Source organism: Tachypleus tridentatus, chromosome 7, assembly GCF_004210375.1.
Source record: "Tachypleus tridentatus isolate NWPU-2018 chromosome 7, ASM421037v1, whole genome shotgun sequence".
NCBI classification, from domain to species: Eukaryota; Metazoa; Arthropoda; class Merostomata; order Xiphosura; family Limulidae; genus Tachypleus; species Tachypleus tridentatus.
The window spans coordinates 62,642,246-62,659,720 of NC_134831.1; the positions used below are offsets into that span (position 1 = coordinate 62,642,246).

The window sequence follows — 17,475 nt, forward strand, 5'->3', positions numbered from 1 at the left end:
TTAAAAGAAACTTGAGAAACCATTTCTTTCAAAAAAAGAATTTTGGAAAACTTTTATAAGTTAAGAACTTCAGGGACTAACTATAGCCCTATGTTCATGAAAAAAAAATCATATTGTAGTAAACAATTTTAAATTTTGACATAATTAATAATAAAAAGAAAACAACTTACAAACACAGTCAGTGAGACTCTTGCTTCCTTCTGATTGGGTGTATGTTCCATCAGGACATTGTTTACAACTGCTTTGACGTGTGATATCTTGATAATAGCCTCTCGGGCAGAACTTGCACATTTTATTAGAAGCATAAGTTCCAGCAGGACAGTGTACTAATAACAAAATGTATATTATCAAGAACTGATTGACAATTAAATTTTTAGATGTACTTGAATATATTATAATTTGCAAATCATTTTTTAAAATTTCAAAGTTACATCAGACAATATTTTTACAGTTTTCTTTCATAATTTTTCCATTCATTTTGTTAAGATAGTGTAATTCTTTCTTGCTTATTATTTTTAAGGCAAATTATACTTTTAATTTTAATTTATATATTTTGCAATGCATCATTAAAGATAACTCAATTTTAAAAATTTCAAACTACAATTTTCTAAAGGTTTTATTGTTCTTTCAGTTTATATACACTGAAAACTCAATCATTGTAGGTTAAGACTTTGCACTTACTTATTGTAGTGAACTGTCTTTTTTAATCTAAAACTGAAATGCAGTTTCTTCTCCACAATCTACAGATAATTTGTGCAAAGAAAATTAATTTTTCTATTTATAAGGGCATTATAATTGGTTATATAGAACAAAATTTATTCTGGTCATGTATGGGTTTTATTTTACTAATAAAAGAAGCTGTTACTATAATACTTAGTAAGATGATATTCAGTAAAAACATATATATTTTATTTTTACTTACAGCAACGTGGGATTTTTCCATCTTTGTTGTCATTCAGCACTTCACCTTTGTCACATAAAAAGCCTTGAGTCACATTAGACTGAGTTGCCTGGAGACCAGGACACTGTCCACCAACACTTTGAGCATTAATGGTAAGAACTGACTCAATGATTGTTGAAGTACTGGGAACGCTCAAGTCAAAAATAAGGCCTAGTGTAGAGCCACAGAGATCATAGAGAAGTGACTGGTGGACCATAGGATCAATTCTTAATGTGTAGGTTATAGCAAGCTGTAGAAGACAAAAGAATATTTATTATGTAAACAAAACAGATATTATGATATAAGAAGAATGTTTATAAACTAACAAGTTACATAAATATTTGTGAATATTTGGTACAACTTTTACATACAGTACTTACTGCTAGAAACAAACAAAAATAGAAAGTTAAGTAACATGATCAAGTATTAAAGATACTTCCAATCATTTCTTATTCTCACCTGATTTTCAGTTTTGGTTTGTATTGTTGTATTTTGGAAGGAAATATTCATCTGAACATTGATAGCAGAACAGCGCTGAGAAAGAGCTTGGTTTAAAGAACTATAGTAGGTAGACACATAGCTAACATACTGGCTAAGACAGCGTTGGGATACTGCACCTCCTGGACGATAGTTGACTTCAGCAACCACATCATAGAAAGCCTCATCAATATCTATTGGAATTCAATTAAATATTTTAACATAGAACCAAACAAGAGTGGTGCAAAAACACATAAAAAGTAAAATTAATAATAAAAATTTAAAAAAGCACAATACAAAAGCAAAGTTCATATATCAGATAAATATTAACACTATTATCTATCTAAAAATTATATATGACTTACCTTCTGAAACACAATCAGGAATGATACTACTGGGGCTCCAGCGCTGTTCGTTAGCACATTCAAATGTCTTTGCTTGATCCCCATCTGTAAATCTGAATCCTTCATTGCACGTAGCCACACAACCAAATCCATTGTTAGCTTCATTTGGCAAACACTTTACAACACCATTGGCTGGAGGTAAAAGTGACCAGGAAACACAGGCAGAAGCCTGTATAGAAACTTGAAAGTGACATGTGGCTTGATTTTCAAACCTGTCAGTAGCAGTCACAGTGACATTTCTGTAACTTCCAACAGGTATAACAGCTGAAAGTGGTGAAATGTTGACCGAAATAGGTCCTGATTTATCAACAGCATTAATAAGCTGTCTGGTTTCATTAAAGTTCACCTTATAGCTGTCTTGTTTTTCTATTAATTCCACAACATAGGATTGTGGGCACTTCAGTTTAGGTGGTGTATCATCTGAAATTCACACATATGACATACAAATTTAAAAGACCAATTTCACTATAATAACTGTTAATTTCTCATAGAAAGATAGATGGATATGACAATGAAAATAAAGTTTATTTCAATTAAAAACTAAACACATTTTCTAATAACATAGATTTACTTTAATATTCAGATATCTACTGCTCCAAAACTCTCCCATGTTATCAGGAATATATAAAACTTACTTACCAGATACTGTGATATTAACATTGCAAAAAGCAACATTTCCATTAAAGTCATAAGCTGTGTACTGTATGATGGTGTCTTTAAACGTCATAATAGGTGGTCTAAAGCCTACAGGGTTTACTTCAACTCGGGCAATGTGGCCAGAATTGTCCACAGCAATAGGAACAGCATAATTAACAGGCTGTAAACCAGTCAGAGATCTAGATACAACAATTGGCTTTGTAGGACAGTTAGTAAACTGTGGTGGTTCCTTATCTGTAAAGAAATAAGTAACTTTATAATTAAATTTCTTTTTAAATACAAAGCTTTCAAAGACAGTATTTCCACTTTTGATTTTAGTATTTAAACTAATTTTCAAACTACAAGTCTTGAAGTGCTTCTACACTAGGGAATATTTGCATTTCAGAAGGTTTTTCTTTTGTCATATTTTTAATTAGATAATTAAAACTTTAATAAAAAGTATACAATAGATAATTCTTACCAACACAAAGAGGATATCCATGATCATAGCCCAGCAAAACTTCCTCATTTGTGTCTTTACATCCCATTAGGTCGAACTTCAAACATGGATTTTTATGGTAAGAAACAATTCCTAGTATCACATAACGAGCTCTAACACTCAATGGTAATGTAATAACAGTCAGTTCTCCATAATTCTCTGGATCTTTACTTGTTACATTGAAGTTCTAACAAACAAAAGAGACAAAGCATCAGTTGTAACTCAACCTGCAAAATTTATAAATCTATAAGAAAATGAAAAGATAAAACAGCAAATTATTGTGTATAGATGAAGAATTTATTGTAGTTATGTAGAATAAAGCAAACTTACTAAATAAAGAAATAAAGGTTAAATATATTTATAAGTTATTTAAATATTTTTGAAATTTGAATTTATAATGATATATTTCAATTCCACTTTTTATAATTTCTTGTGTGATTAAAAGTAAACATTTTAGATGAATAACTAGCAAAAACTGGTCATGAATCTTAGGTTGTACTAGGCACATTAAAAAAAAATTAAAATTTTAATTAAAAACTGTTTCACAACATGAGAAAAGTATTAACTCTATGAAATAGAGATAAAATAATTTTTACCAAATATATGTAGATAAGAACCTTATCATTAACAAACAAATTAATATTTTTATGAATGAACTTTTGCATTCTTTTGGTTATTTCCTAAATTATATGAAAAGATAACATAATAATAATTAACATAATGTTTATGAACTTTACAATTTGGGCAAAAAAACATTTACATTTCATAACACAGTAGCTTTTATTTAGTACACAATTTACACTACTTGCATGTTATGTTTTTTTGTGTTATTTTTTTTTAAAGAATAACTTACAGGAAAGTATACAATAAAATTTTCAGACTCTTGCACTTTGTAAAAGAAACGCAGTTCAGTTGGTCTGCCAACAACATCATTGGTAACAATGCCTTTGACTAGGATAGATGTGATGCGGTAAACTTGTCCTAAATCAACAGTGATGTAAGTGAAAGGTTCTTTTTGCCCACACCATCCTGTAGAACTATCAAGGTAGACATTCTACAAATGATGATAAAATAAAGAGTCATTAATAATAACATTAATTTCCAACTGAACATTAAAAAGTCTATATGATTTGAAAGAACTAATACATATAATTTACTGCAGTTCTATAGGGAACAGCCCTGTATCATATAAATAACATTTAGTCTTGAACTGTGCATCAAGCATGTTAATGATTTAGGCATGCTATAAAGTAGATGGCCCAATACTTAACAAAAGCCTTATTAGAAATAAGAACACAGAACAAAATGTACAGATGAAATGATTATATAAACTTCTGGGGAAAGCCTAAGAATGTGGTTTATATAAACAGTCTTAATGTAATGTTACATCATGCAAAGTATTAATACTAAATTGGCAAATAGTAGTTACATTCTACCATCACATGGTAATATGACTGAAAGAAATTTAAGGCTTTCAAATTTAAGACACAAACACACATGTACATCTGCATGTTATGTTCGAAAACAAAACAGTGTAGTTTCATAAAATAATTTATCATAATTTCAGATATAAATTCACTACATGTTACATTATATTTATAAAGTACATTATTGTTACTTATATTTATTGTAATTGGTTACTAGTATTGTCAATATGTTTGCAAAAAATGATTAATTAGGTACTTACTGTCACTTCATAATTGCTCCTCTGTGATGTGGCATTGATAGCAAAGTTTAGTGTTGATCCAGAAGCAATTCCCAAAGGTTTAATAACCTTACAATCAGCACCTGTATCATTTTACAAAGTATTTTGTGAATATTTGTTCATTTCTCAATATGGGTTTAAGTTATTAGAAACCTCTAGTACAAATAACAAAACCACTGTTTCATTTATTTATTAGCATTTCTATCTGACCATCAAGACATTATTATTATTATTATTAGTGTGTGTGTGTGTGTGTGTGTGTGTGTGTGTGTGTGTGTGTGTGTGTGTGTGTGTGTGTGTGTGTGTGTGTGTGTGTGTGTGTGTGTATATAAACAATCACAATACAGTAGTGTCTTGGAGGATGTATAGTGAAATTGTAATAATGTTATTATAATTTGGACAAGTACCAAACCTCAGCATATTAAAAAGAATTTGATATTTGTTATGCTCCTTTGAAGAAGTTATCCTTTCATTTTCTACATTAAGAAACACATTGAAAGCAATCACTAATATTAGTTTGCTTTCTATGGAAATTATTGGTTCTACATCATAAGAACAACATATATTGGCCTACCATACAAAGAACACATTCATCTTCCACACAAACTACTGGGACTGTTTGGTACATGGATTTAAGCTGTTCATACATAGAAGTTATTGAATATTCAAAACAGCTTGAAACTTATGTTTCCACTTAAGTTATTAGGTCAATACTGTACTGAAGCTTTTTCTTTTGTTGTTTTTTTTCTTATAAATACACATTTGCACTTCTGCTATTGTACACTAGCCAGGAATTACAGATTATTTTTTATGAAATGTAGAATGGTCAAACCCAAAAGATATTTTACTTTTATAGAACTGGGTCTGTGTTGTAGGAAATACTAGATTAATCTGAAGAAAATCCTCACCTTTTACACATTTTATAGGCTTTGTATCATAAGGTACATAGCCTGGTCTATCACAGGAGAAGGTTACTTGAGAGCCTTGTTCATAGCTTATTGCTTTCTGCATTCCATCAGGTGGTCTGCCCGGATCCAAACATACAGGTCCTGTAGATAAGAAGAAAAGTACAAAATGGTTGAAAGTTGTTATTAACAATTTATTAAAAAATACAAATACCACAAATCTTACAGTCTTACTTTCCACCTAATAACTGCAAAGAAAGGTTATTCAGAAAATTAAATATGCTTTATTATAGTTTTCACAATAAATGTGATTTTAATGGTTATATATTAAAAAAAGCACAATAGAACAGTGTACCTTCACAGCGAATGTCTCCAAAATCCCATGTACCATCTTCCTGACATCTGATCACATTGTCATTCATGCTTGTTTTGCCAGCCAGTGAAAATGTTTCTTCACAACCAAAGTAAAAACTAGCATGGTAACGAGTGTCAACATAAAACCCATATGTGGCACCAGTTGTATTTGGTGGATGACCACAATTAATTCCTGCAAATAATTGAAAACCATGTGAGATAAAATTTTACAATTATGACTCTAGCAGTGATCAGTCATTTCCTTCGAAGTAGTTACTTAATAATTACAGCTTTATAAATGAAATCACTTGTACCTTATAATGATATGCAAATCTTTTCACTCATTTAATGATATTCACATCACTCTATCAAATGAAGCAAAATGAGAAAGTATCTAGATAAATAAAATGTATTTTGCAACTCAATATTTAAACTGACTCAGAAAGCTAATACTGACAAAGTAATTATGCTCGTATATGTAATTAAACAAAACTGAAAAAAAAAAATTCAACCATTCAAATAATTGTTTTATACATAAATGTACAAAAGTATTATTTCAAAATAATGAAAGGCAGTCAAATTTAAATGCATTTGAAAAAAGCAATGTTTAAATAAAAGCTAAAAGATGTGTTACATGAAACCAGGTCTAAAGAAAAATGCATTTTAAAAATTCAATTGCAAAAGAACATGAAAATTTCAAATAAGTGAAGAAATGTACAATGAAACAAACTTGGAGTAGTGTAAGAAATGAGAATAAACACATATTAGCAAGAAGCAAAAGGATGATTGTATGTTATAACTTTGTTAATAAGCAACTATACTATATACTTGTCAAATGCAAATAATTGATAAACACATTGACAGTAAGATACAGTACATCTTTGTATGTAGTACAAGAGAAAACCAGTAAAAATACTTGAGTTCAGAATACATTTAATATTTTATATGTCCCCCTTTTGCTTTAATAATTACAGACAGTCTTTCAGGCATTGTTAGAACATAATTAAAATGTCCTTTGGAATTTTACTCTAAATGTCTCTAATACAACCATTGGAAGTAACTTTGGATTTGTCAAGTTTTTGTCAACCCCAGTTGGGTTGAGACTGTGGTTCTGTGGAGGCCATTGCACCATTTGAATGATTCCAGCAGCTTCTTTCTTGGATAAGTAGTTTCTGCATAGGTTGGACAAGTGTTAAGGGTCATTATATTCTTAGTAGTAGTAGAGTTTTATCAACACTATGCAAACTACTGTACATACCATGACAGATTAGTATTTCATGATAGATGTGATGGTACATTATTCCATCTATTGTGCAAATATCTCCTTCTACCTCAGCAGGAAAACACTCCCATCCCATCACACTGCCTCCACATGCTTCATTATAGGTGCTATGCATTGAGGTAAGCATCTTTCACCTTTTTTCAACCTATGCTTTGAACTGAATATTTGAAATTTGGACAAATCCACCCATACAACACTTTCCAATCAACAACAGTTCATTTTTGGTACTTTTTAGCAAATTTCAGTCTCTTCAACATATTTGAATACTGAAGTAAAGGTTTTTGTAACTGCTACATGACCAAATATCCCATTTTTGATAAGTCTGCTTGATACTGTACATCTAGACACTTTTCTGTCATTTGGTAAATGGCCATTTATCTCATGCTTGAGATCAGTGGCAATGTTCCTTCTCTCCCTAAGACTGCATAAACAAAGATACTTAACATCAGTATCATTGAGTTTAGGTGTTTTGCCTCTTTCTTTTCTATTTCAAAATTTACTTGTCTCAGTCTCATGATCTAGAGTGTAACTGATAGTGTTTGAAGTCTGGAACAATTTGTTGGAAAGTCCAACCAGCATCACAAATCTTTTAAGTGAACTCTCTACCTTACTGACATGAACTCTCTACCTTACTGACATGAACTCTCTACCTTACTGACAATTTTCTCTGCTTCTTGGGCCATGGCAGAAAAACAAAACTTTATATAGTCTTACACACTGTTTTTCATCAAGGTTTATTTGAGGTGTGCTATTAAATTAATTTCTTCTAGCATATATCGGTACCACATACCAGCTTCTTACCATATTGTTACAACACTGCATGGGGTACCATGGCAGTTATTTCAGACCCTAAATTCGATCAGTATGTTAAATCAAGTAGAACTCTTACGACATGTCCTTGGTACACATATGGGAATTTTAAAAAATAAGTACTTTCACCCTGGCTCATTCAACTGTTAACAGCAATCACTGAAGCATTACCAAAGTGTTGAAATTTACATTCTGTAATGGCATGGAGGAATTAGCCTCATAAAAATGGAAAGAATGACAAAATATTTTCTTGTCCTAACATTTTTGCACAGTGCTGAATAAATAACTCAATCTTTACTAGCATTTGACCAATACTAAGCAAGAATGTTAGTAAAAATGGGCACCCTGCTAAAATAACTACAGTAATATTATATAAGAAAACAAGGATACTCAAATTCAGTAAAACGAAAAAGTATATCAGCCAAGTTACACTAAAAGGCCTTCCCTGTATGAAGAAGTTAATTAATAATGTCAAATGCAAAAAATGCCTGATAGGCAAATATACTATTCAATTTTTTGTCATTTTGCCATGTTTTCTTTACATTTTTGCCACATTTAGATTTAATTTAAGCCTTTATGAATCTACTTTATTTTTGATAAAAATTATGATATTTTTAATGAATAACTTTAAATATACCAGGGATGTTCTCAGAATATCTTATAAATAAATATGCAACTAAACGTTTGTTTACAAGTACACTCATCACTATATTTCTACACTATTTCTATAAAATATACTCAATGTATAAACTTACATACAAAATTATCTAAATATACCAATTTATTTCTACCTTTTTGTTGCATGTGATAACCAATTATTCATTTGTTGTTAAATACAAAGTTACACAATGGGCTATTTGTGCTGTGTCCACCACAGGTATCAAAACCTATTTTGTTTTGTTTTTTAGTGTTAAAAGTTTTCAGACTTACTGCTGCATCACTGTGGGGCCATGACAACCAACTTCAACTATTTGGTACTATGATATTTTTTTAATTTCAACTTTATATATGTAGTATTAACTACAATAACTCATTTTACCACAAACTACAATAAAATCTTTATATCAACATGCTTACTCACTTGGACAAGTTGGTGGAGAACCTGAAAGCCAATAGACTGAACTACCTTCTTGAGGGTCATAAACACATTGTCTAAAGTTTGCTGTAGCTGAACCATCCAATGGCCTACCAACCTCACCACAAGAAATAGTAACATTTTCTAAGAAAGGCACAAAGCTTGCATTTTCTTTGATTTTTATGTCTAGGCCTTGATCTGGTTCATCTGCTAATGCAGTACATTGAGCATCTGTAAATAAATAAATAAATAAAAAACCCTTAGCAACAACATTTGTCATGTTTCATTTTGAAATAGTATATTTATTTATTACAAGAGCAGTTCAGGGCTATTGACAAAATATATTAGGATGCAAGTTTAAATATTAAGAGATTTGGTTCATTTAATTAAATAAAACTATTTTTATATTCACTTTGGTGTATCTATTCAACATTTTAAAAAAATACACCATTATGCAAGAAAAAAGAATAGTAAATCAACCAGAAGTGTTCGAGTTTCTAGGTCTTTTAAAATACTTTACTAGTCAATATACAAATTATGTCAATATTTGTAAAAAAAACAACAAATAATCCTTTACACCTTAATAGCACTGCAGCACATTTAAATAGCACTGAATTTCTAAAATATAATGTAACATTATTACAACTCAAGTAACAGTTGTTTTTGTTTGTAAAACATTTGTATTTACAGGCTTAAAGAAACATTGTAACCTATAGAACTGGATAAACAGTTTAATGTACAAATAATGATTGTTTTTGCAATTCATCTTAAACAAAGTCAAAGAAAGACAGTTGAAACACTTACAAGTGCACACTGGAGCTGTTCCATTCCAAACACCACTACTGGTACAGAGAAGTGTAGAACTTCCTTCCAATACATATCCAAAGTTACAGTGAAAGCTAACAATGTCACCAAAATGAAATACAGATTTGGTTGTCAACAGTAACCCGTTATCTGGATTTGTCAAAGTTGGACACATTTTGGCTGAAAAAGTTTTTTATTTTTTTTATTTATTAATTCTAAATATTATGAGTCACTTGTTTCTATTTTAGTTAAATTTGTTATACACTTTCAAAAATCTCATTCCAAAATGAAAGCTTACCATCATGAAAACATTCACCATTTGTTAAATATACATCAGTGATGTTATATTTCATTTTCAACAAATAAATATTAATTAATTAACTGTTAGTAAAGAACAAATCTTATCATATAATCAAACAAAACTAAAAATGAAGTACATTTTTCAAAGGTATCCCAAGCAGTTTGTATAAGTTCAAATACAGAATAATAACATGAAATAACAAAATATGATTCAAATTTAATAAAACTAAGAACTTGGGGAGGAAAAGTAAGGAATCAGCCATTAACTAGCAACTAACTACATAAATCAAGTTGAATACCTCAATTAATTAACTTGTGCCCCAACCACAATTCAAAGTATTTAATTAATTTAACATTACAAAAACTGTCCAATGAATCTAATGTTAGAGAATTTTTGTTTTGAATTAGTAATTTATAAATGATTTTATAACACAAATCTTAATCAAATTTAAATGGTGCAATAGACTAGAAGCAACTTACGAACACAGGTCTTGTTTATTGTATAAACATCCATATCCTTGAGCCCAGTTTCACTTTGTGGAATATAGAAACCAGCAGTACCATTTTTAGAGTAAAGTTCATAGCCAGTATTACATAAACAGCTGAAATTACCAGGTTTATTGATACACTGGTGATCACACCCACCGTTGTTTCTTGAACACTCATTTCTATCTGTAACATAAAATAATTAGAATAAAACTCTATTGACAAAAATACCTTTTAATGCTTTAAGTAAGAAAAGTATCAGTCTTCAATTCCAGTACTATCACAGTCATATATAAATATAAATAAGTTTGTTTGCACTTAATTGAAATAATCATATCATAGGACTAAGTTATAAAATGGAAATAACAGCATGAACTAAGTAGACACTAAGGAAAAAAAAAACAATTGGTGAATGAACAAATTTCAATTGAAATAGAGACTAAACTTAATTGAATGATCTATCTTCAATTGTATTTATCCTCACGTTTTGAAAACAGTTTCAAATTCTTCAGATTCAAAAAGTTATAATTTAAAGAGTAGAAATAAACCATGAGTAGTTTCTTCAAAAGGAAATAAAAGTTACCTAAGCATTCCTGTCGTGAGCAGCCCATTAATTCAAGTTGCAAACAAGGAGCTGTTACATATTCCATGACAACTATACGAATATATCGTGCTTCCAGTGGGAGTGGAAGGTTTACGACAGACAAACCTGAACCGCCATTACTATTCAATCGAAAATGTGCTGGCTGAATGAAAAACAAAATTATTTGGTTGAATGACTTTTACCTTAAATTGTATTTTTTTTTACCTTAAGTTGTATTTTTTGAATGACTTTTACCTTAAATTGTATTTTCTCCCCTGTTTTGAAAGCCAATTCAAAAATTTTCAGGTTCAAGAAGTTATAATTGAAATGTTTAAAACAAAGTTCTATTTAATAACAATATATCACTAACAAATCTCAAAACAACTACTATTTATGAACCCCTAGTTGCTATTTTAATCCACATACCTTATCTTCAGAGTTACTGTACTCCCTGAATATATCTGTCAAATCATTAGTATACTGCAGTGTAACAGTAAGTGGAAAAGCTTGAGATCCATCATCACGAAGAACAGCTTTTGTGCGAAAGCCTCGCACAACAGTTGGAGCTTGAAGATCAACTTGAATCCAGTTTTCACCTTCTCTAGGAACATTACCACACCAGCCACCAGGTCTATCTAGTCGCATGCCCTAAAGTTTTTTAAATCTTAATTACCAAACAATTGTTTATATCATGTTAGGGATAATGGAAAAACAAGCAGAAAAATAGAAACAAGATTCAAAGAACAAAAAAAAAACATCTTCGCACATTTTAGGACATTGCAAATCAAATTAATGCAACATAACCATAGAAAACACCTAGATACTAAGTAGGGAAACAAATGTAAAATCAAAAATCCCTACTTACACAACAACTAAAACCAATATACCTATACTAATTAATAACCTAACACCTAACTGCAACGCCCCCTACAATCCCGTACCCATTTAGACTCTCGTCCCTAAGACATGCTCAGCAATTGTCAGTTCAAAACTCTCTCTCTCTCTCTCTGTTAACCTGAAGATGACCTAAGAAGGTCAAAACATTGTTCTGTATTCTATTTTAATTAAAGTGCTAATACCAATGCCAACCATCTTGAGAATACAATCTCAAGTTTTGTTATGACAAATAACTAAAATCAACATAGATGAATACAAACACAAAAAGATAGTGTTATTTTAATATACCACAGTATGTAAAATATGAATCAAATTATCTAGTTCAGAAACAACTTAAACAAGAATACTACCACAGTGCAGTTTCCCAAATCATTTTATTAAGCATAAAAGCCACTATTAAAAACTTGAAAAACAAAATGAACTAAGTCTTTTTTTTTTTCTTTTTTAATCATATAAGCAGTGCTCCCTCTAATTTTATCAAACGACGTGTAAAATTAATTTTTCATGTCCACTAGTATCAAGAGAACATGCAGATGTGCATTACCAATTGTTTCTTTGATGGGGTAGTATTTTCAGACCACCGATCTGTGATATTACTAGTTGGTTATTTGGTCTTTAGGCCTATCAACTGCCATTACTGAGAACTTGTGTGACTAAATAATAAAGCATGCAACATTAATTGGTAGTTGTGCAGTGAGGCAGCAGCCTAGAAGGAAAACTGCCTACAAGTCAGATAAATTACTAAAACATATCATTTATAGCAGTTTTTTTACTACCATTTTGCCACAAATACTTTGTTAGCACATGCCAGAAATCAACAGAATATTCATGTGTTAATCATATTTTAGCGGTCCACAACAATGTGCACAGATATTGATCCAGTTCCTGATACCAAAAAGGTTGAAAAATGTTTATCTAAATAGGGTATTCTGTTCAAATTTCATCTACATAATTATAACACTACAAAAAATAATTGTAAAGGGTCACTGATTATATTTGTTTTAATTTTATATTGTATTTGATGTATAGCTCAGCACAAAGAGAAAAAAGCATCTGCCCCAGAATTAGAAAACAAATCTCTTAAAACTGTGAAACAAATACATATAAAAAAACATTTTATAAAAGTGACAAATCTGTCATTGTAACATTTTTTTATTAATATATAAATTTTGTTGAGCCATTTTATTTTCAAATAAAAAATTATGAACAATGCAATATAGACAGGAACCTGACTATTGTAGAATGGAATACAATATCAAAGAACAGCTTAATCATTCATTATATTTGATATCTTTTAATGTATATTTCTCAACAATATCTTACAGTGTGAAATATTACATTCATGTTATAAAACAAATTCATAAGACTGTCAATCAAACATTTTAGAATATCAGCTAAATATGAAATGGGACTGATTAAACAAACAACAAACACAGTCTATGAATTTAAGGAAGTTTTACTTACACTATTGTTGTATTGAGCTTCAACACCTGAAGATCGAATGCTGTCAAGTGGAATCATACCACTACTTAAGCCAAGGTCTCCAACTGGCCGACAGTCTGTTTTGTGAAAAATAATAAACAGTTTATTTAGTATTATCACATGTAATTACTATAAAATATTATCAGAATGTTAGAATAAGAAACAAATTAGAATGGTCTAAAAAATTTGATATTTTTTGACAGACCCATTGAAAAAGATAAAAATTTACATTAACACATGTGATTACAATTAAAACATGAAAAAACAAACAGTATCTTACAATGATTTCCTATTAACAGAACTATATAGCCTATTTCCGAGTACTTTTAATAAATACAAAGAGTTTAAAAAATACGTAGGCCTGTTTGAAACATGTAATGAAAAACTGACATTACTTTAATACTGCAGGCTTTCAAGCAAAGAAAATGTCAAAACATGGTCACCCTGATGTTATCTTCAACCAAAATGACTTATTAGAACTGTTAAATCTGTAAAAGTGTTAAAAAATACATTTTCACATTTACCACAATATTTATGAAAAGTTTCAAATAAGAAGAGTAGGGTATTTCTTAGAAAGAGCTTTATCATATGTTTAAAACATTTATGTAACAGTTGAATTCAAGTGACTAGAAATGTGTTGAAGATAGATTTTCAGCTGAATGTAAAAAGATGTTATCTGAAACTTATCATTTAATTCAAGGATTATTGTAAATTACAAACACTATATTCCACCACAAAATAGAATTAGAATAACAAACTAGTTCCCAGAAAAAAAAAATATAATTCCTTAAAACACATGATGGAGGAAGTTACAAGCATTATACTTAGAACTTGTAACTGATGGACAAGTTTATACTGGTGATACTACTATAGGAATAACCCATTACTAATCCTTCATACAGGGAAAAATACTTTTATAAATAGGTTGTAAAAGTTTGTGGAAAAAAAATTAGCTTGACTTGGAGGTTTTAGTTTTGAGACAAGTCAATGTAAATGTACAATAACAAAAGCCCAACAAAACATTTGACTTGTATCATGGTAAACAAATGATGTGGGCAATCTTTAAAGTTCAAAAATCAACTGTCTAGCAATGGGTCTAATGTTAAGTTTATTTCTATAATATATTGTAGCAATTTAAACTACTTAAGAATTAGCATAGTGCCTTCTAGTAGATATAAACCATTAATACAAAGTTAATTCCTTTTATATAAATGGGTATTTCCCATAACACTAACTCCTACTGTAAACAATGAAATATGAATGCTTTAAATTATATTTGTCAGCTTCATTACATCTACTTCTCAACTGATAAAAAAGGCAATGTGATAAGAACAGTAAAATGTTTATTTTAAATTTGTTTTTTATGCCTAACAGTGTACATCAAAAGGATGAATTGTAGCAATGTGCTTAAGTGAAAGCTTTTGTCTTTAAAAAAAAAAATAAAAGCATGATGTACCTAAGTTTATAAACAGTTATCTTATTATTATAATGGGCATAGCATGTATGTCAGTATCTATGTATGTAACCAAAACTCCTATACCATCAACTGCATGGGACCAGAAACAAAATTCAATAAAAAAAAAAAATTCACATTTTGGGTATTCAAGAGTATTGTTTGATTTATTTGTAGTTGAGCACAAAGCTACACAAAGGGTTATCTGTGCTGTGCTCACCACAGGTATCAAAACCCAGTTTCTACTGTTGTAAGTCTGCAAACATTTTGCTGTACCACTGAGGAGCATTTAAGATTCAGAAAATTTGAAAAATAAATTTGGTGTGTGCAACAACCATTTCTTTATAACAGAACAACATTCGATATAAGTACTCTCCTCACAAATAAGAACATGATTTTCACTAGGTTTGTATGTGAAGGTTTAATTATATCTTTACTGATGTAATTTGTAGATGTTATACTGAAAAACTGGAAGTTCTTAAAAAATTAATTAATTTTCAATAAATAGCACCACTTTTAAATGTATAAAAACATTATATTTTATATTAGTAAAATTTATGAAAATTGAGCATTGTGAAAATTTCTGATGCAATGAGTTGTGTACGACTAAAGAGTACAATCCATACACTTTTCCTGTGTAGTACTTCCAAGAAAAAATCTTTTAGAAAGTGTTCATTTTTTCTAATTTTTTTTCCCAAGGAGGTATAAATACTATGATTAGTTATTACTGGCATGAACAGCCACCTGTATGGCAACACTTCTGCTACTTATGGTAATCTGACCTGAATAAACAAAACCTACTGTTAATAAAACCTGGTAGCTGTTAAACTGTTATGTTGGTAATACAAGCACTACATATATAATATTCACAGCAGTAAATGTGTGCATTTAGTTTAGTTTAATGAGAATAAGGTAAACAAGAACACCCTTTCTTACTCTGAGGATTGCTGTGAGATTTTACAGGAAGAATGGAATTGTTTGTATTTTGTGTTTAAGCCTGCTTATATAAAACCCGTGAAACAGAAGAAGATCAGTAAATAATACTTAAATATAATGTGCTAACATACTAAGTACAGAAACAGGAGGCTAGAAGGTCAACATTCCTTTACTACCTGTTCAACCACATTCTTAAAATACTTTCATATGCATAATATACATTACCCAGGTTTGGGTCAAATCCTTCTTTACATTTGCAGAAAAATCCACCAGCAGTGTTGGTACAAACAGTAGATGCCAAGTCACAAGAAGTATCTGAACATTCATCAACATCTAGAGAAAGTTAATTATAAGAATGAATAAATTTAAAGTGCAAATCAATTAATTCCTAAGTATAATTATGTAAAAAAACTTAAATCACAAAAGCTGTACAAATGTACAAGGAAAGTCAAACTAACTCTATAAAATACATTTAACTGCACATTTGAAATTGATAACACTTGGTATAATTAAAAAGAAAACACAGAATTTGCTTTTAAACTTGGATAACTTGATTTTTCAATATACGTATCATACAGGTGAAATCCAATATAAAAAACACCCTAATTTTTACACCAAAAATCCTCAAGGGTTGATAATGCCTACTGTTCTCTGGCACAGAATTCATGTATTCTCAGAGACAGACAAAACATAATATGTACCTTCTCTATTAATCCACTAAAACAGCATATTTTGGTACAACAAAAGATAAAGTTAAACAAATGTGTTTGTGTGGTACATGGTAAATATTAAATCTCACTCCTTTTAGCATGTCAAGTTATTTTTTATTTTCTCATATGCAGCTGTAATGTTCAGTACAATTTCTTGAAGTTGATTGTTGAGTAAAGTTGCTACTGTCCCTTTCAAAGTAATTTTACTGAATTATGACCAAGCATTCAAATAAAACAAAAAACTATGATTTAAGTAAACTTATTTTTAAATTAAATTATGAATTAGTTATATTACTTTTTTTATATGAACAAATATTCAAAACAGAAACATAATTTTCTTCCTTTACCCTTCATATTGTTTAACTTTCCTTACCGATTTTTTTTTGTATATTGTTTCAAGATTTTTCATTTGTAAGTAGCAGTATTTTATAAAGACCAATAAAGTTTTAGGTTAATGTATGTCATGAGTCACATTTGTTGTTATCCATTAGTTTAACCATTTTTTTTTTTTTTTTTTTTTAAATCACCTTTAATGATAAGGAGAGGACAAAATTTCAACCTTCCTAGGTCATCTTCAGGTTAACATCTTTGTCAACCTGAAGATGACCTAGGAAGGTTGAAATGTTGTTCATACCCATGGCAGTCATTCTGAAATACATTTGTATTTCAAGTGGGTTACTTGTTATCAAAAATATTTATTTTATTATTGTAAGTTTTAACCTATAATCACTTCATTA

At 29.8% G+C, this 17,475-nt stretch overlaps 1 protein-coding gene across 1 annotated transcript in view; it reads right to left on the reverse strand.

Moving 5' to 3' along the window:
- Nucleotides 1-17,475, reverse strand: part of LOC143255809 (uncharacterized) — a 95,015-nt gene that overhangs the window by 28,177 nt on the left and 49,363 nt on the right. Inside the window, exons 16-32 of the mRNA XM_076512070.1 lie at nucleotides 16,254-16,361; nucleotides 13,622-13,716; nucleotides 11,687-11,908; nucleotides 11,261-11,423; nucleotides 10,672-10,863; nucleotides 9,892-10,071; nucleotides 9,094-9,318; nucleotides 5,922-6,113; nucleotides 5,570-5,710; nucleotides 4,644-4,744; nucleotides 3,810-4,010; nucleotides 2,939-3,143; nucleotides 2,461-2,712; nucleotides 1,783-2,241; nucleotides 1,400-1,611; nucleotides 923-1,190; nucleotides 171-326 (exon numbers count right to left, since the gene is read on the reverse strand). Coding sequence (XP_076368185.1) covers nucleotides 171-326; nucleotides 923-1,190; nucleotides 1,400-1,611; nucleotides 1,783-2,241; nucleotides 2,461-2,712; nucleotides 2,939-3,143; nucleotides 3,810-4,010; nucleotides 4,644-4,744; nucleotides 5,570-5,710; nucleotides 5,922-6,113; nucleotides 9,094-9,318; nucleotides 9,892-10,071; nucleotides 10,672-10,863; nucleotides 11,261-11,423; nucleotides 11,687-11,908; nucleotides 13,622-13,716; nucleotides 16,254-16,361 — 3,372 coding nt within the window. The remainder of the gene's footprint in view (nucleotides 1-170; nucleotides 327-922; nucleotides 1,191-1,399; nucleotides 1,612-1,782; nucleotides 2,242-2,460; nucleotides 2,713-2,938; nucleotides 3,144-3,809; nucleotides 4,011-4,643; nucleotides 4,745-5,569; nucleotides 5,711-5,921; nucleotides 6,114-9,093; nucleotides 9,319-9,891; nucleotides 10,072-10,671; nucleotides 10,864-11,260; nucleotides 11,424-11,686; nucleotides 11,909-13,621; nucleotides 13,717-16,253; nucleotides 16,362-17,475) is intronic.